Genomic DNA, 24,205 nt, shown 5'->3' on the forward strand with positions numbered 1-24,205 from the left:
TCTCACAGAAGGGCCAAAGAGAGAATCTGTTTCATTTTACAGACATTTGGTAGAACCTCCTCTGCTCTAGCCCTACTCTTTGGTAGAACCTCCTCTGCTCTAGCCCTGCTCCTCTGTATGACTCTCTTCACTGAGGCTGGTTGGCGGCAGGTGGCCTCCCATTGATTGGAGAAAGCTGTTTTCTTAACTTGAGAGGGATGATGATGTCTTAAAATATGCAGAATTATAAACTGCCCCCTAAGGCAAGCACTGCTATTGTGTATTGAAGAAAAGCTGAAAGGATATCTAGGCATAATCAAATTAAATTACAATAAAAATGGAACAATTTATTTTCAGAAAGTACAGTGGTGATTTTATTTCTCTGGTATATAACCAGTGAGTTATATAATGCAGTATAAGACAAATATTTATAATACATACTTGGATTTGAAAAGGAGCGCCTCTGCATCCTGAAAGCATCATTGCTGAAATAAAACCCAATGGAGAGATCATCTACTGCTGTATTTTTATTATTAATTTGAACCTGGCAGAAATATGTTGATATTTACAGAATGTTAGAAAAGTGAAAGGCTGTAGGAAATAGCATTATTATTCCCAAAAAAATCAGAGAACAAATAGGAATAAAGGAGTCTCTTCATTTTTTTTTTCCATCTATTTTTGGTAGGAAAATATTAAATTCACAGATGCAAGCATTATAAGAAGTTTTACATGAATGAAAAGATAATATCATGAACTGTGAAGCTGAAAATCTGAAATGAGCAGTGTTTCCTATCATAGTCTCAATTACACTGAAATAATACAGCAGGAAAAAAAAAGTGTAAAGATATGTGTAATCATTTCCCCTGTGTGCACAAAGGAGAATTTCTACACTGAGTTAAATAAAATAATTTCACATGGCAAGTATTTGTCAGAGTTTTCCCATTAATACCTGTGGAGTCAACTTTCCAGCCATACTCATTTATGTGAAAAAGATATGTGTACTCCCCAAACTAAACAAAAGAAACTCTGAAACACTTTGGAGGGAATTTTGGAGGGAGTAGATATGTGTGTATATTTATAAATCCATTAACTTTATATTTGTGAAGATAAGAGAGTCTTATCTGGGCAGGAAAATGCAAAGCTGGTGTAAGACTTCACTGATTCATGGGTTGGTTTTTGTTAGTTGGAACATACGGACATTTTGTCAGACTACATGTTTTTATGTGCAACTTTTTCTTGGATATCCACACTTGCTTCTGGTCCAGTCATTCTGGTTGAAGTTTGTAGCAGGCTTTGTCTTTTCCTCCTCAAGCAGAAATAAATTATGCATCCAGCTCCAACTATACAAAGGGCTAGAAGGATGAACAGCCAAATGGTGCTGATAGAAAGTACTTTCTCCATTTTCCTGTCTGTAAATGGATGAAATGGAATCAATACTCTTCATCTTAAGAGATTTCAGAATCTAGAAAAATGAGATTTCTTTAACTGGGAATCAGATAAATCCAATATGCATGTAGATTTTGGTTTAATGAGGTTTTTTTACTAGCAAAACTGAACAACATATAATTAAAACTGATCAAAACACAACTAACTTCAGAAGAAACTCTGTTTCCTTTATCTAGGCACAGATTAAATATTTGGACTTTTTAAATACTCTAAGAATTAATACCTAGAAAATATGTAATAATGCTCTTGTTTTATTTGAGTATCTTCATATAATTCTACTAGAAAGGAAGTATGCTTACCTGTACTTCCTGTTGACATCTCTGTGTTTTCAGGAACTTTTGAAAGGAAAAGAAACCATTTATTTTTAATGCTTAAAAAAAGAAAAGGAGGCATTTTAAACTTTCTAAGTATAGATGTACTTAAACCCACTTGCTGGTGACATTTGTTCTCCCAGAGAGATGGAACTAAGTCTGTGTAAACTGCTAGCAGCATGATTGGCTCTTTCATTCCAAGAGCATCTGACCTTGTCAGTTGAGATACCCAGCCAGATATTAAATTAGACTCAGATTTCTGTTATTTCAAAGAGTATTTTCAAATATGTTCATTTCTGAGAAACTGCCTGCAGGATCCTTAGTAATTTTATAGTGTTTTCTGAAATTGGAAAAATTTCCTGAGTGGAGGTCTCCAGTGTTCGAAATGTAGCATGAGCATTTTGCTTGAGGATAAGCTGTGAGTTTAGACTCTTCTGTCAGAGACAACGATTTTGCGTGGATGTGGATCCTGTGGTAATTGTGCTTTCTAAACCTTTCTAAGGGAAAGGTGAACAGAAATATGTTGCTTAACCACACAGGATGGTCATATTCTGGATTACTTTAATGAATGAGCTCATTAATTTTTTTAAATGAGCTCATTAATTTTTTGCAGTGATAACTTTGCTGTCAGGATAGTACCAGCATTTTATTAAACATGATTCTATCATACTGCAGATAGAGTGCCACAAGAATGTATATCACATTTCTCTAATCCATCAGCTCAGAGGACAGTAATGAAAGCAATTACCAATTCCAGCATTTCTATAAGACAGAGTTTTCACTGCATGCATCAGAGCAAGATTATATTTTTTAAGAATATTTTCAGCTGAAATAAAGCAGAGCACTGCTTTGGAGCCTAGATTGTGAGATATTTGAGGGCAAATTATACTAAAAAATGCCTTTTTATTAAAAATGGGTGGTCTTTGCCCATTCTTTTGCTTAGACATAAGACTCTGAAGTATTTATGATGGCTGCATGGGGCTGATGGCAATGTTACAGGAGTTACGGGAGATGCAGCCTTCTGAGGAAGCAGTCAGCAGCCGTGTGGGGCTCCTCAGTAATTAGGCAGCTGAATCCTACTGTTAGGATCTATTGGTTTTGCCCACAAATCTATAAATATTGTAATTTTTACATTATACAATTAAAATATAAGGCATTATCAACCTTAATGTATTAGAAATATCACTTACTTTTTGTTTTTTTACAGATAAATCCTTTCTTGAAAGAGCAGACGTTGGCGTTCCAGTAGCCAGACAGTGCACATACTTCTCCACAGTCTTTAAACCGTTTGTTTGAAGGTTCTCCCATTTGCCAGTTGACAAAATCCATTGCAGATTTGTCTGTCCATACCCACTGTCCTAATATTTAAAATGAGCATAAATGTATAAAATAAAGGGGTTTAGACAGGTACAGCAAGTTGTGATGAGGAAAACAAAAATTTATTACACGACTAGGAAGTAACATGTTTCAGTTTCATTTCTAAGCATATGTAAGCATGCTTTGAAATAAACTTTTTATATGTATTTTCAACTTTACAAAGTTGCTTACTTTAAATATGACATTTAAATAACATTAAATATCACATTTAAATATAGCATAACATTAACAATATAACAATTTTGTATCATATGATAATATATTGTTAAATATTGAAGACATTACCTCTGTCATTTTTCATCAGCCCTATCCAAAAGTTCAGTGATTTTCCATGGAGTATCTTAATTGTGTCCAACAGAAAGTTTACTTCAGTATAGTCTCCTACTGATACCAAATTAGCAGCTGAAAAAATATTAATGAACATACCACAATGTCTCATTCAGTGAATACTTAAAAGATATGCAAAAAGATGTAAAAGACACTGATTTCTGCACGTAATATTCACTAGTCTCTCTATGGTTATTATATCACTACATTGTATTTTGATGGATTTAAATCAGCACAAAGACATCAGTTTTTCTTTGGCTGTTGGTATTTTAGAGAAGAGAAATTGCTCTCCTGCGATACTTTTTGGACAGGTCCAACCACACCCCAAAATGTGATACAAGTAAGCTGAAAGTGGTGTATACGGTATAGTCAGCACTGTACATGTTGCCACTACAGCTCTGTCACCCATCAGTAAATGGGCAGCATTTTTGGCAGTGCCTGATGCTATGTACTGCAAGGTTATGCAGGATGTCTAAGCAAGTAGAGGTTGCAGTCCAGAAGTCCAGAAGTTGATTTATAATTGCCAAATGACCTGGCATTCAAAATACACCACAATGTGTTTGGGTCGTAAGGAAATGATCGCCTTCCTGGCTGGCCAGTGGTTAACCAGTAGGCAAAAGTGCAGGAATTTAGAACATGAACCAGTGGCCAAACACGACCTTTCATTCTGGTTATTAGTGTAAAGTTTACTTTTTCTTGTAATTATGTGGTTGATCTTTCTACAGAACCATTTAAGGAATACTGTTGTCACACAGCTGTAAAGTAAAATGCCTTTGCAAAGCTGATTTTTCTGTTTATTGAGTCATAGGTCAGTGTTTTCATACATATGAGGAAGTGCTGCTAGAAGTCTTTTTATTCTCTCTTACAATGAAAAGACTCTCAGATATATAGTGCTGATGTACAGGATGTTTCCTAATCTTACTCACACTGAAGTCTATGCTGCATCACAGCAGCAGACTGAGAACAGTCAGGAGAAATCAGAAATGTGAAGTGTCTTTTACTCTCCCTGATGCACCAACAGTTATTCTCTCCAAATTGTAGACAGCAGTGGGGGCAGTTCCAGAGCAGGACCTGTATGGCTGGATGTGTTTTACTGATTCATGAAGGTTAACAGCTCCTCCATCTCATTTATTGTCCAGCCAGTGAGAACAAATTAATACACTGTGCCCTGGCACTAACAAAGACAACCTTCCTAGGAGTTCATGTCTCCTAGTTTACACTGTGTGTGCATTTACTCTTTTTGGGGGAAAAGCTAACCCCACAGTCTGTGTCTTAGTGGGACTCTAGAAGAGTTAATCTTCCTACCCAACTGTTGATTTCCATAAAATAAGTAAGAATTTAATATTTTTGTGATGTTCATATTTCACCATGTATTTAAGATATCAGATGCATCTATCTCTGACAAAGTTTAGTTTTACTGTGAAAAACCATGCTCAGAAAAGAAAGCTAGAAGGTATTGAGTTTGAGGTTCTTAAGTATTTTAAGGTTTGCTTAGCAATATCATCCAGTATTTTATGTATTTAATTACATCTTCAATTTTTCTAAGACAAAACACTCACCTAGTCGAACACATTCCTCTTGAGCTTGAGACCAACTTCTTTTCCTGGAGGCCTCAAAGTAATAGCAGTGACCATGGAAAGGTATCCAAGACTTATGTCCTCTTGATTCAGGACATTTTCCAAGAAGTTGTGGTGGCTCAGTAGGGGCCTTTACTGATAAGAGATCAAGTAGTTGGAATCCAGTTATTTTATAAAATTTGTTTTACCTATAATAATATATAAAACAAATATTTTTCCAGTGGCTGCTTATGCTTAGCAAGGTTAATAAATCTACACACCTTCTAGTTAAAACACTTTATTAAATTGCTTACCATCTGTTTTTTTACAGACAGAAAAGTGTTTTTCCTTGCAATATGATGTCTTCCAGGTGCCATCAGTGTCTAGGTAGACACATGCTAATGTCTGCTTTGGTTCCCCGTTGGACCACTTGTTGTAAACTAATCTCCATCTGTCAATCCATTGATACTTGCCGTTGGTCTGGAAGCAAAATCTGTACAGTAATTTCAAAGAGGCTGAGAGAGACCTAGCTACTGCACAGGCTCCTCAAGAGGACTCTCATGTAACCAGTATCGAATCATATGCTTATTAATGTCCTCTTTTTGTGCTTGTAAATGCTAACTGCAACAAAATGTACAGTGCCTGTTATCCATGAATGTGAATGCAGGATGATTTATTTTATTTTTATTACTGTTCAAAAAGTTTCTAACAATAATTCAGAGAGTGTTTTTCAAGCATTGGGAAGGGGAAGGGAAAAAAGAAAGAGAGCTTGAGAGAAGGCATAAAACTGTGAGTCAGATAAGACATCTTATTGGTACGTCTACCTATTTAAAGTTCTGCATAGAAAATGAGACTGTGGATGGGTGTGTTCTTAATAAACAGTGCTGATTGCAATTGGTTTTGTTGTGGTTATTGTGACTGCGATTCATGGGGAAGAGTGTAGCATGTCAAAACATTCCTACCATCCAAATGTTCACTCTCCCCTGTCATACAACTGATGCAGAAATCTCGAAAAAAAAAAAAAAAAAAGGGGGGGGGGGGGGGGGATGTTCTTGTTTTTTTCTATAATATCCTAATTTCTTAATGGAAACAACTACACCAATTACATTTTTAAATGAAAAAATATATCCATTAGTCAATATGTACTGTATTGACTAATGACCATATGGCCCCTAGGTTCCTTTAGCGAAGTTTTACCTTTGTTTCTGTCCACAATTGTATTTTACTATTTCTACCATAAGTGAGACTACTCCAGTAGAACATGTGGGCATAAACACACATGAAAACCATTCTTTCACATGTCTCAGATGGGCGACCTGAGATGTAATGTCAGTGGTCACTAACCACAGGGCAGGAGGGCAGGATGCATGTTGTTCTTTGAATATCTTTTAGATTAAAATAAACTCAAAAATGTGTGAGGTTTTAGAATTTATATCTGAGACCCTTTTAATTGCTCCAAACAACACACAGTGTTGCTATATACTGATTTGTATATTCATTTCCTTGTGCTAAAGCATATAACAGTTCGTAGTTCATTAAAATCTCCACTGTATGACTCTTATTTGAAGAATTGTAGCATAAATGGGTACTGTACTGATGTGACATGGTGTTTTCAGCACTACACTGGCAGCAATTCCTACAGGTTACAAGATGAGATCATAAAGTAAGATCAGGTCTGATGTCAGCTTGACTATCTGTATGTGTTCTTACCATATTGCTGTTAAGACCAATCCACAGAGGCTCTCCATATTCCAGTGCAAGTAACAACAGCAGTGCCTGGCTATGTGGATCTAAAATGCTGGCAAGTTCTGAGGCATTGTTCTTGCAGACTTTCTGTGCTTCCTCCCAATTCATTTTGGTGCTGGTGACAAAATAGCTAATGCCACCAGAGTGGTCAAAAGCAAAGTCCATCACTGTTCCTGATGACTTAAAGAGTTTAGGATCTGTAGGAATAAGGAGAAATAAAAAAACAACCACCACCCCAAGCATAGTTAAAGCTGGGAGCCATATATTTGACTTGAGTCACTGAATAACATCTTAATTATTTACAAACCTAGTAGAAAATTGCTAATGGAATGGAACACCTTCTCATTAGTTTTTTTATAAGTAAGATAACTTCAAAACAACAGTGAACTTTCTGGATGAAAGACATATCCTTCAGCCTCTGAGAATTTTGAATTAATAAATTCACTGTATTTTATATTGCTGAAGTAAATTAATTCCATCAGTCAAAAAGAACACACCAACCCTGTGTGTTTCAAAATATTCTTTGCTACATAGCAACTTTGTGACTATCTTACCAATTATGAGAATCTATAGATCATTATGAATTGATGTAAATAAAATATTAGTAGTTTCTAACTATTTAATTACACCTTAAAAAATAAAATTATTTTGCTTTCCTAAGTACTGATATTTTGTTTATAATTCCCTTCTCAAAAACATTGCTAAGTAACACTGGGGTGCAAGATGGAACCTTAGGTTTTACTGATCCTTTACTCCCCTGCCCCACCCCCACCAAAATAAATAAATAAATAAATACAACTAGTCTAAAGTATTTTTAAATGAGAAATGTGATTTAATGCTTGCTATACATTTTAAGGTTAATGATATAGAACTTACCACTATTCTTCTGGCATATAAACCCTTTGGACATAAAACACTCCTCATCATTCCATTTGCCTGTGTCATCAGCATGACCTCTCTTCAGAGTAACACAATCAAACTTTTAAAGTAAGGGAAAGAATATGAGTACATTGATATTAAAAGTTATTAAACAAAATACTGTAACCCCTAGGGAGTTTCACTCCTTTTTTCTGTGAATTATGACATTGTAGGGTTTGTATTACAACTCTAGAAACCTTCCTTTTATCCTTTTCTGTCTTTTCTGTCCTGTGTGGTGGCCAGTTCCACCTTAGTACTGCCGTGTAAATCTTGTAATCTTCAGCTCATCTTGCTTGTTCATTTAGTTATTTTGAGGAGATATACTTGAAAGGCACTATCACTTTAAAGAAATTTCTGTCATATCTACTGTCTGAACTAATAAGTGGCTATCAGTAATTTTTTAATAAGAATGAAATAAATAAAAAAAAATGGAGGTCATGCTTTGTATTTGGCTTGCGAAGCCAGCTTTAAATAGTGATTATTCTTGACAGAATAATCTAAATGATGGTCCTTGACAGAACTATCATCAGCACTAGTTCTTAGAATTTCTCTTTCAGATACACCAGATCAGGTGCTGCATGCTTAAGAAAGTGAAACTTCAAGTTTATTACAACCTGCAACAGCCTACTAAGCTGCCGTGCATATATTTTAGGAACACCTGCTCTAGTAGCTCTTAATTCTATTTTCTTAAGTTTGGTCAAGCTATATTTCACTTCTTTCAGAAGAATCCTCTGAAAGAGATAGCTGTTAGTATCTTGAAGGTGAAATAGAAGACTAGAATGTACTTTTGCACAGTTATTTGTTTTATTTCCCCTGCTTGATATTTCCCAGGAGCATTGTTAGAGCTTTAGTAAAGTAGAGCTATGTATTGTGCTGTATCTATATGCCTTCTTGAGTGCCTTGGCCAATGGCTAGATGGGCAAAAGCAGAATGACTTGGCTCAGGTGGAGATTAAACTGGTTGTCTAGAGTTATAGGTACCAAAATGAAGGGGGGATGCACAGTGAGTGGAATAACACAGTGTGAAGGGCAAGTTCTGAAAGCAAGACATGGAAATAAATGGAAGAAAGGCAATGTGGGTGTGAAAATCCATCTATGTTGATCTGAAAATATAGAATGTTATTTTTTTTAGAGTGTTGAGAGGTTTTGTTTCAGTCGTAGCAGTGGTGGGTTGGTTTAGAAAGTAGTTGAGATCTATTGGACCTTAGCAATTCAATTAAAATTTTAAATTGGAAAGAAGTAGGAAAAAAATTCAAGTCTCTCCTCTTACATACTCATCTCCTCCCTTTACAGACATAAGTTAGCTTACTGAACATTGGAACTTTTTATCACTAATCCCAATGTAAAGACAGATTAACAACTTGGGGAGAAGGCTAAGGCAATGTCTGTAGCAAAGGGAGCTATTTACTTGAAGTGATACTGCTCCTCAGATTTCACTCAATGCTAAATGCTGAGTAGTATTTACCTGTTGTCGATTGTGACCATCTTCTGGACGTAGACTGTCAAACAAAATAGGTTCTACAAGTTTCGGGGAATCTGGAGCCCAGTTAGTATAGGTGACAGCACTTCCATCAGCCCAGACAAAGTTGAGTTCACTGAGTCTATCATTCAAGCCAATCCAGAGATCATTTGAAACATCTTTCAAATGGTAAGTGAGAAAGGCTGGAAAGAAAAAGCCAACAGAAGAGATGAACGTGTCATGTCTTCAGTCAAGACATCAGCGCATAAACAACCTTGAGTATTTTGTTTCTTAAAATCTTGTAAATATATTTTAATTAGCATTTTATCAGTAGTTTACCCAAGTTAATTATTTTGAGGTTATACCAAGCCTTTGTCTGTGAAAAATCTCAAAGAGTGAAACTATTTGGAACTATGAAGCAAGACTGGAAACTGAAAAGATACAAAAATCCTGCCTGATGACTGTGTTATCTAATGAGTTCACTGATTTCAGCACTCAGGATCAGCTGATTGACTGATGGAAATGTGTAGCTGTATACCATGGCAAATGGAAGCCTGGGATCATAGACAGGGTGAAAATGTGCCTTCCTCTGACATTCTAATGCTGAAATTCAGTTGCAGAATGTAGGCAGCCATTTCAGAGAGATATGGTTATATATCTTTTTATTTCTGGCAGAAACACACCATAGATTCCTTTTCTTTCTCTCTCTAGAATTACAAATTCCAGTCTGATTTGTTATTTTATGCTAATTCATACCCTAAAAATAACATGAAGCAGTTTGCATGGAGCAGGAGGAAGCAATCCTTAGCATCACTAGGAGGCCCTAGACACATTGTTCCAGTTCTTCCAAAAATGTTACATGCCATACCCATGTTTAGTATACATGTTACAAAATAGATATATTTACTTACTGTCTCTTTTTGCCATGTTCTTTGCAGGAAATGACCACTGCATACAGAGTAAATGCTATCTATTAGCTAAAGAGCTGTTGCACTATACCTTGTTCTTGTTCATTATGGATGCTTGCCAAGTCTCCTCCAAGATCCATACAAACTCTTCTTGCAGAATACCAGTACTTATAGGAAGAGCCAAAAAATTTGTAACACTAGAGAAAAATGGGTATAGACTTTTAGTGAGTGACAGGTTTCAATTATACTAGTTTAAGTAGAAATTATCCCAGCTTAGACCCACAAAATATTTTTCTAAAGCTAACAGGGACTCAGCTCTGGAACCAAGTAAAAAGTATTCACAAATTTAAAATTTCCTCTGTGTCTTTCTGTGAGAGACTGAGAAAGTCACAACAAAACTCTACCATTTATATAGCACAGCAGGAGTCTGATGAAAATCTAATGTGTTAACTAACTCAGATTTTGAGAAGCTATGCTCCATCATTAGTAAAAAAACAAAAAAGTACTGACTCTATAACAAAAGCCTAACCAGGATTTAATGTGAAATCATCTGAACTTTCTGAAAAACATTTTTGACCTAGAGCCTATGATCAGTGTGTTCTCATATATGTATTCAGCTTTTTTCATTTTACAGATCTTTTATTGATTCATTTATAGGATTCATGGTTTTTGAAAAGTGCATAGTCATCACATTACCAATACATATTCACCCTAGAATGGTTTGAGTAACTATTGGTGTGCCTAATATGCCCTCTTCATGTTTACAGCTCACACTCTCCTCTGTGGCATACCAGTTGCACTGTCAGAGAATTATCTTGCATCATTTGTGGAAAATAACAACTCCAACAACTGTACCAAAAATGCAAAACAGAAAAATGTACTGACATAAATTCCACTGCTGCAAGTTTCCATGTATGCTTTCATAACAATACTGTACATTTTTGAAACTGAAACCCTCACTTAATAAGCAGATCAAGTTTAGCACTTTTGGGAAGAGGTAAGTATTACATTGAAGCCTATTAGCAAAAATCATAGAATAGTTTGGGTTGGAAGGGACCTTAAAGGTCATCTAGTTCCAACCCCCTCATTGGGCAGGGACACCTCCCATTAGATCAGGTTGCTCAGAGACTGATTTAACCTGCCCTTGAACATTTCCAGGGATGGGGCTTCCACAACTTACCTGGGAAATCTGTTCCAGTGTCTCACCATGCTCACACTAAAGAATTTTTTCCTAATGTCTAACCTAAATCTACCCTCTTCCAATTTTAATCTTTTACTCCTTGTCCTCTTGCTACATGCCCTTGTAAAATGTCTCTCCTCAGCTTTTATGTAGGTCCCCTTCAGGTATAGGAAGGCTGCTATGAGGTCTCCAATTTGGCCCTATTTCTGTTTTATTGCAGTTCAAATGCCTGGTTTTACGCTGTAGTTGGCACATTCAGTTCAATTCAGTTCAACGTTTTTGGAAGTATAATAGAATGTAGCAGTTTTTCCAATATGTCTCTGTTGACCACGTCTCAGGAAAATAATTAAAACCCACCGTTTTGCAAGACTTAGGCAACTGGTTCAATTTTAATGCCACTTTGGATAACCACTGTCAGAAGATATCTGAGACACAAAAGCAGTCTTGTAGATCTTGAAGTATCTTCCAAAGACTAATATCATTGTGCTTAGAAGGGAGTTATCCTACCTGATTTTTAAATAAAAGCCAGTCTTTGGGACATCCTCCAGGAGGTGAAGGTACTGCTGAAGGAAGTGTTGCATTTATAAAACTTCTGTGCCTCTCACATATATAGCCATTTGAAAAACCACAGCTGACATCATTCCACAAGCCTGAAATAAATTTAAATATAAATAATAAGACATCAAATAAGATTGAAATTTGTGGGAAATTGAACTGGCTTCTGTGCTTTTGGGTTCAAAAGCAATTAGCCTGGGAATGTGAGATAACATGCTTCAGCTTAACTCTCCTCATCACTGATTACCAGAGGACTTTGGTCCTGCTGTGACTGCGCGTAGCTGCCACACAAGATGGCTGGTATGACAACATCGTGACCTGAGTAGAACCCACCCGAATGCACAATGCTTTGTCAGTGCAAACACTGTAAAATGTGACACTCCATATATGTTCTGTTTCTTTGGCAACTATTCTCTATTTTTTTGGAGGACCATCTTGCTGTTGATTATAATAGAAGGTACTGTTTGTGAAGCTCAAAAGTCAGCAGTAAAATTGTGCCTGCATTCCCCATTAAAATAAATTTCTTAGATTCCACATTTATGGCTAATGTTAACCCGAAGTAAACGTCATATATAATTACTGTATTTTATTATGCCTATTTTTGCATATTGCTTCAAAAGAATGAGTTAAAGCTGGCAAGATATTTCAACAAACAAGGGAAGAGCAGTAACCATAAACATAATTTTTTTTAAAGTTGTGTAACTCACCATTGTTCTTATATAAGACCACACAATTTTCTTGACCCCATGCAAAGTTGGGCTCACCCTGTGCCCAAGCTGCATAGTGCACTGGGCTTCCATCAATCCAACTGGAAAAAACAAACAAACAAACAATAACAACAAACAAACAAAAAACCCAAACCCAACCAAACAAACAAACAAAAAAAACCCAGTAGCAGTTGCTCAGCTAATGTTAATGGAAAAGTTCAGGGAAAACCACCTTAACATGTAAAGTATTTCAATTTTTTTTTTTTAATTACAGCTGAGTCTGTTGGTAGATTGAGTCTTCATTATGATTAAAAGACCTCAGATAATTAAATCCCTGCATGTCAAGTCAAAGAACAGAATTACCTTTATTATTAACAGACATTGTCTCTGTATTCATATCGTGTATTCCCTTGCAGTGGTCCCTCCAGAAGGAACTCTGGCAATACAAAACGTCTACAACCGCCTTTTTTGAGTCTTGATGTAGCTTGTTTACCTACCTAAACTGTTGATCAGCATTCTGAATTAATCCTATGAGATAAGACTCCAATTTGCCATTTTTTAAGATCTAAACACAAAAATGTACTTTTAGTTAGTGCTTATTTAGCAATTATCTAATATGAAAAAATATACGTTTTGCTTTGTTGAAGCAAATTAATACACATTGTATAAATGATCATGTGTAGTCACCACAGAGGACTCCTGTTGAAGTAAATACCATAAAACACATACTTTTGCTTTATCATTATTGCTGCTTTCCTTGTTTTAATTGCTTTACTGGTATGATCAAAGCTTCCAAATTTATGTTTTCAATTTAAGAACAAACAAGGAACACTTAAGAAAAAATGTAGTGTAAAATTTGTTGGTACTTTCCTATTCTTAACTAGCCATGTAATTCCTGTGTCTCAAGTTGTCTGTCCTCTCCTCCTTTCATATCCTTTCCCACATAATAAAAGCAAGCATCAAATGCTGTGAAACAGAAAGGAGGTTGTGTGGCTTCTTCAATATCAATTGACCAAATAAGATTATGGCAGAGGTTTTGGGCAACATCCATGCCATTAAATTGCTTGTGTGCCACTGACACAGCTTTGGCACGTGGCCGTCAGAATTGTCTCAGGCAATGTGAGGGCAGTGCTCCTGAAATTCATGAAGAGTTTTGACATGTGTTGCAGGAAAACATATTCATGAAGACCACAGTCTGTCAGTCCCTGGCCTGGCCTGGACTAAATCTTTCTTTGAAAAAGTTTTTGTTCATGTACACTGCATGATATAATATGTGACCATCAGAGCTACACTGGCAATAGTCTCACATCTGCAAGTTACACTGTATTCTAGAATGTGATATTCAGATGAGAGGCAAACACCCTGCAGTGATGGTGTCAGTATATATCTAATCTGCCTGTTCGTTGCTCCTTATGCATGTTAGATCATGAGCAGAGTTCTGGTTAGATTAGAATATACCCACCCCAGTAAATGGTAAATTCCTTTGCATTTATTTTCCTAAAGGGAAACTTTCTTCTGTAGAAAAAATATTTTTTTCATTGAACATTTATATCTAATGCTAAAAAAATGTAGTAACATGATGCAACAAGCACATTCTCCTGTACTTCACAAGCATAGGCAGCAGGGTATCTAGGCCACATATGGTATAACGTAGTCAAATTTCAGCTTACATATTTCCACAAAAATTTCCTTTCACTATTATTTTCTATAGTTGCAAGATCTCCATGATTGCTGTTGCAGAATGTTCTGGCTTTCTCCATAGAGGTCTTTTCTGTGCTGAAGAAATAGTGTTTGTCCCCTTTTAAAACCCAGCCATCTTCCATTACTTCATAAGCTGCAACACAGAAGGGGAATCTCTGAATTCTCCATGGTCCTTACACAAAGCTGGTTTTGTTACATGATACTACCTTTTAGTTAAGACAAAATAAACAGAATCTTACCTACAGAAGGGCCCAGAGGTTCTGGTTTCAAGCATGTCCCTGAATTAAAATAGGGGGAAAATTAATATGTAAAAGGTTTCCTAAATGTTGAGCTAGTACAAATGTTCAGTTAGTGGAAATTATCCTTAAGTCTATCAATTTTCTATATTTTACATATTAAATGCAGAATATATATAGTGTGTTCGGTGCAGAGCAAAAATGGATGTTCAAGGAACAACAAATGTATTACAGCCCTACATCTCTGTCTTGGTGGATTTTTTGTAGGTTGATCTTGTATATCCTGATTTTTGCCTAAATTAGAAGCTAATATGAAGGAGTTCCTGCTTCTGAAAGAAAATTAAAGAGTGAAAATACTTCAATGTTTGTATACTCTTCACAATAATAAGAGTTTCTTCATGGACATTGTCTTGTATCTGAACAAGAAATTAAAATATTAAACAAAGCTTCAATATATTTTAAGTTTTATTAGTAATAATTTGTCAAACTTTTTTTTGCTATGAAATTGCTTTGTGAAGGATCATGTTTAACTGAAATTCCACTATCTTTTACAAAATAATTTCAATGAAAAATTTCCATATCATGTGGAGAGGGATATTGGAGCAGTCTATCTCTAAATATGCAAGAGCTATAAAAATAAACTCTTGTATGGTTCATTAAAAGATTTAAGAGAAAAAAATAGATGTGTCTTCTGGAAGTAAAAATCATTGTGACTTTTTCAGTATCTTTCAGTATGACATTATGTCCTACTGACTAATTATGGTAATTTCTTCAGGCTATAATTTCTGCCATTCATACAGGAATATTAATTAACAGTATAGAACTACTGACACTTTTGCAAATGATTTTTAGTTGTGCTGATGATGCAGGTGAGGAATTACAAAGAAAGTTACCAGGAAAGGTATATTAACAACATCGCTTTGAGATGGGTGCCTGTGATTTACTTTTTAAGAATGAGGAGCTGAGACAATGTGCCTTGGTTAGAATCAGATTATCTTGAATAATACATCAGTGTAGAAATGATCTTATTTATAAAAGTATGTCTTTAAACATAACCCTTACTGCTTGAGCCTAGAGAGCCACCAAAGCAGCACTCCTGTTAACCTTAAGAGTAAAATGTGCAACTTAATACAAAGCTATAATTGATTCTTCCCTTATTTCACTCAATGTAGTTACATTTTAGATATAATTAATAATAATAATAACAATAATAATAATAATACACATAAGATTTTGGTGCTGGTAAGAGAGGAAGATGTCAGCCTGCCTATTGCCTTGATGTATTTAAATTCTGAAGCTTGGATTACCGTATTTTCATTACAGCAAGCCTGTTGTTACAGGAGTTTCTTTACAAATCATCTTACAAAGAGAATTATTCTGCTGCAGTGCCAGTCTTGTTTAAATTAGAGTAGGTGAGTAATGTGTTCTTTTGTAGTGTTCAAGCTACACCTGAATGAAGGAGTGAAGTTTCACTACACAAAGGATACAGAGAATTAAATAAATCTTTTTATATTTGCAAATTGAAATCCTGTCTTTCCCCCTCTCTGCCCTCCTAGCCCCCCCCTTGGAAATTCCCTACAAATAAAAGTTCCAAAAAACATGCAGTTTTATGTCAGTCAAAGACTTTTTTTTGACAAAAATCTGCTTTTGGGCAGAGCAGTGTATTTTACCAGGTAAATGCTTGAGATTGCTTTCACCTCATTTTCTATGATCCTGTAATTATATAAAGCAGTATATTTTCAGTAAAATATATAATGTAACATATTTTTCTTGAATTAAATGAACAAACAAGAAGCTTAACAGCTGAAACATATTCTAAAAGTATTAGTACATCTTGACCTATTTTTCATTATGCAGCATTCCTGTGAAATCAACCAAATATTCTACAAGGATGTAGCTTGCAGAGCTTCCTATTCTGGTAGATTTCAGCTTTACTTTCTAAATAATTTGAATTTAGAGTAAAAAGTAACACACCTTTCTTTATTTGACAAATCCAGTTATGACTGTGTTCACAGTTCTCCTCAGTCCATGATGAGAAATGATCTTCCCTGATTGCTCCACAATATACAAATCCAGTATAGCAAAAATATTTATTTTCCTTATATTTCACCTACAGAAGAAACACAAATTGGGTTTTTATTCTTATCATACAGGGAAAAAAGTTGTACTCTGGAAGGAAAGAGAAGTAGCACTGAAGTTTCAAATCACTCCTTAGTTTCCTTTTATGGCTGTAGCTATGTAGTTCTGAGTTTACACATTTAACAGTCTCCAGCAGTCCCATGAAAACTCAAATCAAATGAGGTTACAAATTAATAGTAGGGGAAAGAAATAGGCAATATATCACCAGAGACTAATAAAAACCAGGAGAGATGATTCTCATGTATTTGCCACTTAGAAAACTGTAGCTGCAATTAGTACTCCATGTTACCAGTGTTGTGATGGTGTAACTTCAGGTTTATTGGCCTTTTCCTCTTGCAAATGCTTGTGAAGAACAATGATTTATAATTACCCAATGGCAAGGTAGACATTTTTGAGAATTCTTATACAACTTTCATCTACACCAGTCATGGTAAGAGCTCCAAGAGCAAAAAAGTCAGAACAGAAAGAAATTAGCAAGGTCAAACACTCACTGGGGATCCGTCACTCCAGGAAAGCCCACCATCAGGGTTCATACACTGCAAACCTATCCAGAAAGGTTGATACGATGGGTTCTTTTTTCTGGAGTGTGAAAAAAGTGGAATAGGTGAAGAGGATGTACATGATTAGCTCTGTTAAAATTTGCAAGTTATGTGGGACAATAACTCACACACATATTGAAGACTTTAAATAGAGTGGAAATCCTAAAACGAGTCAAATGTTGTTGGTCAGCAAACTCCCATTAGAAAGTAAGTGAAGTTCATACCTTAAAGTTTTCTATTTTGGAAATTATTGTGTTGAGAACACAACAAATACTTTTTAGTCATTATTGTTGTAATTATAGTGTTCTTTGAGAAATTAAATATTCAGGTTTGCTGAAAGTCACAATTTAGTTTCAGAATGGTTCAGTGGAAAAACTTAGGAATGAGTCTGAAAGAGATGCATTAAAAAATGTGGTTGTTGGCTCTTTTTTTTTTTTTTCTGATTTAAAAGATTTGCAAATGATAACAAATTTTAGGAACTCCAAAAATGGTACCCATATGAAATATTTTCTCAGTTCTTTTTCTTATGACTACGATGCTAGACAGGTATGGATTTTGAACTAATTATGTCAGGGAACAACTTAGGAATATTTTTATATCAATTACTAGATATTTTCCTTACTTACATTATTAAGTTTTCTATCACTCTTTGCTCTTCTTCACTTCTAATGGCAGCCAGGTCTCCTCCTATTTTTCTGCAGTAATCTTGGGCTTCAAACCATGTTTTCTTTTGGATTTCTTCTCTCACAAAAACCTGTAGACAAATTTGCAGCATGTTAAAAATAAATGTACTGACTGCTCTGTGTAAGCAAAATAGGAAAATATTCCACTGCAATTATCGTATTTAATATGGATTAAAGTGTATGCTGATTGGATAATCTTACATATAGCACTGATAGTGTGATAAGTGCAGTGACTTCTGTGAATAGTTGTATAAAAGCTTACTATATTTGTGCATTAATGTGCCATTGTCTGGAGTTTAGACACTCTATCTATTTGGTACTCTTCTGTCTCATTAGCAGGATTAATGGAAAAATTAATACTTACTCTGAAGCATGAATCAGTGCTATTGCTTGTATCCCAACCCAAGGGACATGGGGATTCAGAAACAGTTTCAGGAGAATGGGGGAGACTATTTTTTTCAGCTAGTTTTTTGCAGAGGAATTTTGCCTTTGTTTCACAGTTCTGAACATCCCATAGTCCAGCTGCATTTCCAGTCCTTAGGGCAACACAACCGGCTTCATTCCCTTTGTGAGATAAAAAATGAAACTGAAATGTGTTTTAAGGTCGTTCCCGTGACATTTTTACACTGCATGTGATCAAATTAAAAAAGACTGTTTGAAATACTAAGTGTACTGTCTGCTCAGAGGAGTTTTGTAAAAGGAGGAAACCAGTGAGCTGAGTCCTTCCTCATCTTCCCTCCCCTTTGAAAGCCTTTACAAATGCAAGAACAAACCCTGCACTCCTTTCCTATGCCACATACTGCAAGGATTTGTCAGCCAATCGCTTGAGCTTGAAAAGATTTCACCCTTTCCTCAGTTTGATTTTCATAGAATCATATAATAGAATTATAGAATGGTTTGGGTTGGAAAAGACATAGAAGATCATCTGGTTCCAACCCCCCTGCATGGGCAGGGACACCTTCCACTAGACCAGGTTGCTCTAGGCCCTGTCCAACCTGGCCTTGAATATCTCTAAAGAGGAGGCAGCCACAACCTCCCTGAGCAACTTGCTCCAGTGTCTCACCGCCCTTTACCCAGTAAAGAATTTCATCCTAATGTCTAACCAAAATCTACCCTCTTACAGCTTAAAACCATTACCCCTTGTCCTATCACTACACACCCTGGTAAGAAGTCCCTCTCCAGCTTTCCAGGCCCTCTTCAGGTACTAGAAGGCTGCTATAAGGTCTCCTCAGAGCCTTCTCCAGGCTGAACAGCCCCAAATCCCTCAGCCTGTTATTTTGTTTGTATGTGTGATCATGGATGTGTTTTAGCAAAATTGGGAAACAGTTTAGAATTACAACACAGAAAGCTCCTTAGTAGCTCCTTCAATTGCAGAGTACCAGGCATTGCTGTGTTCCAGTTTGTGTAGAGGACACCTTCACCAGACACCCACTTGAACATCCCTTGCTCTTCCATGTCTGAGAGACCAATCCAAAAACACTTCTCAGATCTCAGACCAACAAGGCTGGTCAGGTAGGCTTGCTCGTACCTGAAATGACAGGACTCAGATGGGCATTAAGCATAGCTTTCCTTTAGTCTGCCATTTCTCAGCATCCTAACCTACACAAGACTGGAATAAATGGAGTTTGCCCTAGAATTCCTTTGGAGTGCAAAGATGTTGCTTAACTGGGTAGCAGATGGTCCAACTTCAATAGCAGGTGAATCCACACTATCCTAAAAAAACTGCTACTTACAGAACAGAAGCAGCTCGTCTGTTTTTTCAAAGTACTGCAAAACATGAATATGCAAAATACATTTAGTTAGAAAAGATCAACTGTATTTACTGACTTATTTATTTTTTCTCTCCAGGAAAGAGTTATTCTGGTTTTCTGGTTTCACACGTTTTCCAAGAAGTTCTGAACTATTTTATAAAATTCCAAGATTATTTCAACATATGTAGTTCTGAAACGCTTTTCATACCTATCTCCTACACTTGTTAAATAACCACTGCTCCTTTCACACGTTTTCTTTGCTTCTGAAAATGTTACAGAGGTATGTCCAACCAGGTAGCAGTAAGAACCATGCCTTTCCCAGCCCTGTAAAGAAAATGTGAAATCTGTTTGTGGTAAAAAGAGTATAGGTTCTAATGCTTGGATTCCAGTGTCAGCTCTTAAATCAATATGTTTTTCATGTAACCTAATGTGGTAATACATTAATTTGAATTCCAATGGAATAATGGAAATTAAATTTAACAAACATCCAGAAAGAAGAGATATAATACATATGAGTCCCCCCTTTTTTGACAATTATTAATTGATCAGTTTTAACCATTAAAAACTACAGAGGCACACAGAATGGAGTGTATTCAGAAGCTGGTGTGTAAAAGACTTCCTTGCCCAGAACTAATCTGTGATATAGTGAGATGCTGACTCAAGTTTCCTGACATTTCTGGACTACAAGAATTGTAACTAGACTAATTAACTTATTTAACTCATCAGCTCACCTAGAAAGTCTGACTGCAGAGGTAGCATAGAAACTATTGGAAAGCAAAATCCTCAAAATTACAGCTGAATTCCAAGACACTTTTCCCTTCTATACTAGCTCAAAATTTACTAGCTGCATCTGAGAAAGGTAAATGAAATCTGTGTTCAATATTAGGGTGCTGCCTAGTTCCATCTAGCAAAATCGGGCTCAGCTCTAGCCCTCGTATGGTGTTGTGGGAAATGTTACTAAACATAGAGCATTAGTCACTAGGAAAGTATAAAGAAGGGAAAAAGAGAGGAAAGAAGAATTAAAAAAAAAAAAAAAAAAAAAAAAAAGCAGTAGGATACTTGTTCAAAACAAATTAATTTGTAAAGGTAAATTGATTGTTTTGATTTGTCTTCGATAGTGAGGTTTGTCATTTTCTGGCATCATGTCACAGAGTCCAGAAATGGTTCCCAGTCACTGCTACAACTTAGATAACTGCAAATGGTTGAAGAACAATAGAACAAATTTGCAGAAAGCCACAATAATGGCTTTAGTCTCTTTCACAGACATTTCTGAGAGATAACAGTCCTGACTTTTATGGACTAAAAAAGATTTACAATAACTTTATTTCAAGTAAGGGAGTGTAGTGGAAGTTACCACCCTTAATTTGATGAGCAGTCACACTTGTTAGGGGGAAAAAAATAGTTTCAATGTCAAGGGGAGCTTGTGAACATAAGAGAGTTTTGCTAACTAGATTATTGATTACATTGTCTTCTTACCTTCAAGCAGGCAGGATCAGTCTTTACTGTCCCAGAAACTCCTTCTAGTGGGTTTCTTCTGCAGATGTAACCTAACTTTATGTCACAGGCACTGTCGGCCCAGTATCCATCCTAGATGCAGTTTTGGAAAGAGGTGAAAAATAGTGAGGCAGAACCTGTTTCCTTTAGAAATGTTATTGATTTTATTTTTTTTTATATCACTTCAATAGGAGAAAAAAGAAAGATCTGCACCTTTTAATGAATTCCAAGTATTTGTGCTTAATTGTGAGGTTATATTAAGCTAACTAGATGTCCCTGGCAGACTCTTAAGGTTTGCTTGGCACATAACGTCCACTCACAATCAGATATAACATGGATCTAGTTATGTCTAATTTAATTTTAAATTTAATTTAAACCATTGTCTTTCTGGGTCCATAGAGATACCATTCTCTGATCTGTTTCTAAATTAGATTAGTAAAAAAAATAATACAAACTGCAAAATCAAATAATAAAGCGCTACGCAACTGTTGAATGATTCTACCTCTCCTGCCATAATGACACAATCTTCTTGTCCATTGAATGCATGAGTTGGTTCTCCAGGCAACCATTTAGTATATGTCACAGGAGTCCCATCACTCCATTCAAAGTACATTTGAGTGTTGAGGTCATTCAGACCAATCCACAGCTCATCCACAGCTTCTAAGAACAGAAATTCACCTGTGTTAGTACCTGCATTGAAACAGCCCATTGGAGCACAATTTTATGGAGATGAGCTGAAATTGCCGTGTTACAACACAAACTCATCAAAATAAATGACAGTGGAGTTAATTTAAGTTCTAATTCACATTCTTCTTTCAAGAAGTTAAAAGATGAGATACCAGCAGGAAATGAGATTCTTCAGCTTTATCAGTAAAGTCCATTACTGTATCTACAGCTACAAGGTGTCTGAGGCAGATAATCCACACAAATATTGCAGTAACTAGAGCTGTTATTTCCTTCCAGTGATTTCATGCAATGAAAAACAAATTAAAATCAAAATGAAAAGCATGAAAAAGAAAATGAAGAGAGCACTCATGATTCCTCTTGTGGTTTCTTTTTAGTTTTTGTTGGTTTGTGTTTTTTTTTTAACTTGTATAACTAGGCTTCCCTACAAATATTCATTCCAAATAAAAAAGATACTTTTTAAAAATCCTTTAAGACCTCTAATAATATAATTCTCCATATGTACCAAACACTGTCCTGTAGAAATACTCACTGTAGCCAAGCTGAGACAGTATGAAGCCATGCTCTTCAGGGTTATGGATACTGGCCAGATTGCCATTGCTCTCATTGCAGGAAATTAGGGCTTCTCTCCATGCTCTGGGCTCTCTATGAATCATGAAACAGTGATCTCCATAGGGCAACCATTCTTCTGGACATTTAACAGGGTCTGCATCCCCTCAAAATCAATAGATAATTCAAGTTTTTTAACAGCACAAACTGAAGTCTAGAATAATTGCAATTACATTTTAAATCAGTTAAAGCAATGTTTCTCTTTATTCCTCATACATATATAATGTTTCAGTCTGTTGTTGCACAAGGGACTTCTACAGAAAACATCCTGCATTTAAACAAAAGAGGAAAATAATGTAGCCAGTGGTAACTGAGCTTCACTAGTATGCAATATTTGTTTTTGGACAGAGGAATATTTCGGAATCCCTTTTATAGTGTTTTCATACTATGTACTCCGTCCAATTATATGTTTCAGATTTCATAAAGGCAGTGTTACTGCAGCCCTTGTAATTGTCTGAACATACGGCTTTCCATACTAAGTCTTGTTAAATAAATCAGAGAAAAGCTTAGTAGAAAACTGGTCTGAAGGAACTTGCTCTTTTTGCCATGTTTCTAGGTTACAGGCAATCCCACTGAGAAGGTGGTTTGGGCCTACTGGTGCCATCTTTCCAAGATTTCAGTGAGAAGCCTTGCTGTTTTCATTAGAATGCACTGCAGGAAACTTGAGTCATCTCTAACTTTATTTTCACATCCATACAGTCCGTGATACTTAGGTGACTGTATGGCTTAGACCAGTGCCTCTGGAATTATGTACAATCAGATGAAATAAACTTTCTTATGTGTTTACTGGGTTCCAGGAACATTTCCCACATTTAAATATATTTGGTTAAAGAAATAACAGTGTGTTTTGTTCTGTGCCACTCATCAAAGCAGATAAACAAATGACAATGCTGCTTTTTTTTTTTTTTTAATAGCTCTGAAATTTCATTTTAGTGATTCAATATCTGTCTTTCTCAAAGGGTTTTTATTTGCTTGACATACCCGATGGAAGAATGAAGGGATCCAGCGTGGCGTTTTCCTTTTTACAGATATAGCCAAGTTTCAGCTGACATGGCTGGTTTTCCCATTTAGCATCTCTTCTGGGGTTCAGTACTGCACAGAGTTTCTCAGGTTCAGGCTCAGGGCTTCCTTCATAGAATAAAAACCAACTTTTTTTTGTATTGCACAGCTTTTATGTCAGGAGCTGAAAGAACAATTTTCTTCCAGCCTTTTCATGTGTTGATTACAGACTCATTACTTCATTGCTACAGTTACTTTTCTATCAGACATAAGGAAATGTAATTTAAAGGACCCATCAAAACATTTCTTCAGATGCTTGTTGCATAATTCACACTTTCTGCTGTATTTGACAAAATAACAGTCTCAAACATAAGACATTCCTGTAAGTTTTGTGAAAATTGTTGGCTTGCACAGAAGAGAGACTAAACTTCAAGCCCACAGTGATAGAAAGCCTGCTGTGAGTCGTTTCCTTGCCAGTCCACCTGTTTAATCAGCCTGTGAATAGGGGTCATCTGTATATGTGCTGAGGAACATGTGTTAACTACCAGCTGCAGAATAAATGATGTTATTGCCCGCTCAGTAGATGCTGGACTGAAGAGTCCAGGCATGGAAGGCATACCTAGTGATGCTACAGTTGCAGTGCTGTACACAGTCTGTAGAAAATCAGAGTTCATAGTTTTACAGCTCATGAAACATCTAGTTTTGTATACAACTTGTGGTCAGGACCCTGTTATGCTAATATGACTAAGTAATGAGCTTGAAACACTCAATTACATTCATGAAATCAGAGGGCACAGTGTGAGCTAGTATCTTTAGGCAGGAACACAATAAGGCAGTATCTTAACTTCCATCTTGAGACAAGGAATTTTACAGATTTGAGGAGAAGAAAGCCGTCTTCCTAG

At 36.0% G+C, this 24,205-nt stretch overlaps 1 protein-coding gene across 6 annotated transcripts in view; it reads right to left on the reverse strand.

Moving 5' to 3' along the window:
* Window positions 1–300: 300 nt before the first annotated feature.
* The window catches only part of LOC127380497 (macrophage mannose receptor 1-like), a 30,752-nt gene continuing 6,847 nt past the window's right edge, over window positions 301–24,205 (reverse strand). For 4 of the 6 annotated variants that reach the window (XM_051609511.1, XM_051609507.1, XM_051609513.1 and 1 more), the window contains 25 exons: window positions 23,286–23,432; window positions 22,228–22,410; window positions 21,514–21,671; window positions 20,994–21,104; window positions 19,726–19,841; window positions 19,146–19,294; window positions 18,131–18,330; window positions 17,710–17,837; window positions 17,036–17,123; window positions 16,380–16,515; window positions 14,409–14,447; window positions 14,139–14,302; window positions 12,966–13,033; window positions 12,469–12,569; window positions 11,714–11,856; window positions 10,118–10,223; window positions 9,125–9,321; window positions 7,619–7,721; window positions 6,707–6,939; window positions 5,311–5,476; window positions 5,000–5,152; window positions 3,399–3,515; window positions 2,927–3,094; window positions 1,725–1,760; window positions 301–1,388 (listed from right to left, as the gene is read on the reverse strand). In XM_051609511.1, the coding sequence (XP_051465471.1) occupies window positions 1,189–1,388; window positions 1,725–1,760; window positions 2,927–3,094; window positions 3,399–3,515; window positions 5,000–5,152; window positions 5,311–5,476; window positions 6,707–6,939; window positions 7,619–7,721; window positions 9,125–9,321; window positions 10,118–10,223; window positions 11,714–11,856; window positions 12,469–12,569; window positions 12,966–13,033; window positions 14,139–14,302; window positions 14,409–14,447; window positions 16,380–16,515; window positions 17,036–17,123; window positions 17,710–17,837; window positions 18,131–18,330; window positions 19,146–19,294; window positions 19,726–19,841; window positions 20,994–21,104; window positions 21,514–21,671; window positions 22,228–22,410; window positions 23,286–23,432 (3,410 nt within the window). In that variant the 3' untranslated portion in view covers window positions 301–1,188. The remainder of the gene's footprint in view (window positions 1,389–1,724; window positions 1,761–2,926; window positions 3,095–3,398; window positions 3,516–4,999; window positions 5,153–5,310; window positions 5,477–6,706; window positions 6,940–7,618; window positions 7,722–9,124; window positions 9,322–10,117; window positions 10,224–11,713; window positions 11,857–12,468; window positions 12,570–12,965; window positions 13,034–14,138; window positions 14,303–14,408; window positions 14,448–16,379; window positions 16,516–17,035; window positions 17,124–17,709; window positions 17,838–18,130; window positions 18,331–19,145; window positions 19,295–19,725; window positions 19,842–20,993; window positions 21,105–21,513; window positions 21,672–22,227; window positions 22,411–23,285; window positions 23,433–24,205) is intronic. The other 2 variants (XM_051609509.1, XM_051609508.1) reach the window with 2 other exon arrangements.

This window comes from Apus apus, chromosome 2, assembly GCF_020740795.1.
Source record: "Apus apus isolate bApuApu2 chromosome 2, bApuApu2.pri.cur, whole genome shotgun sequence".
Classification (NCBI taxonomy): domain Eukaryota; kingdom Metazoa; phylum Chordata; class Aves; order Apodiformes; family Apodidae; genus Apus; species Apus apus.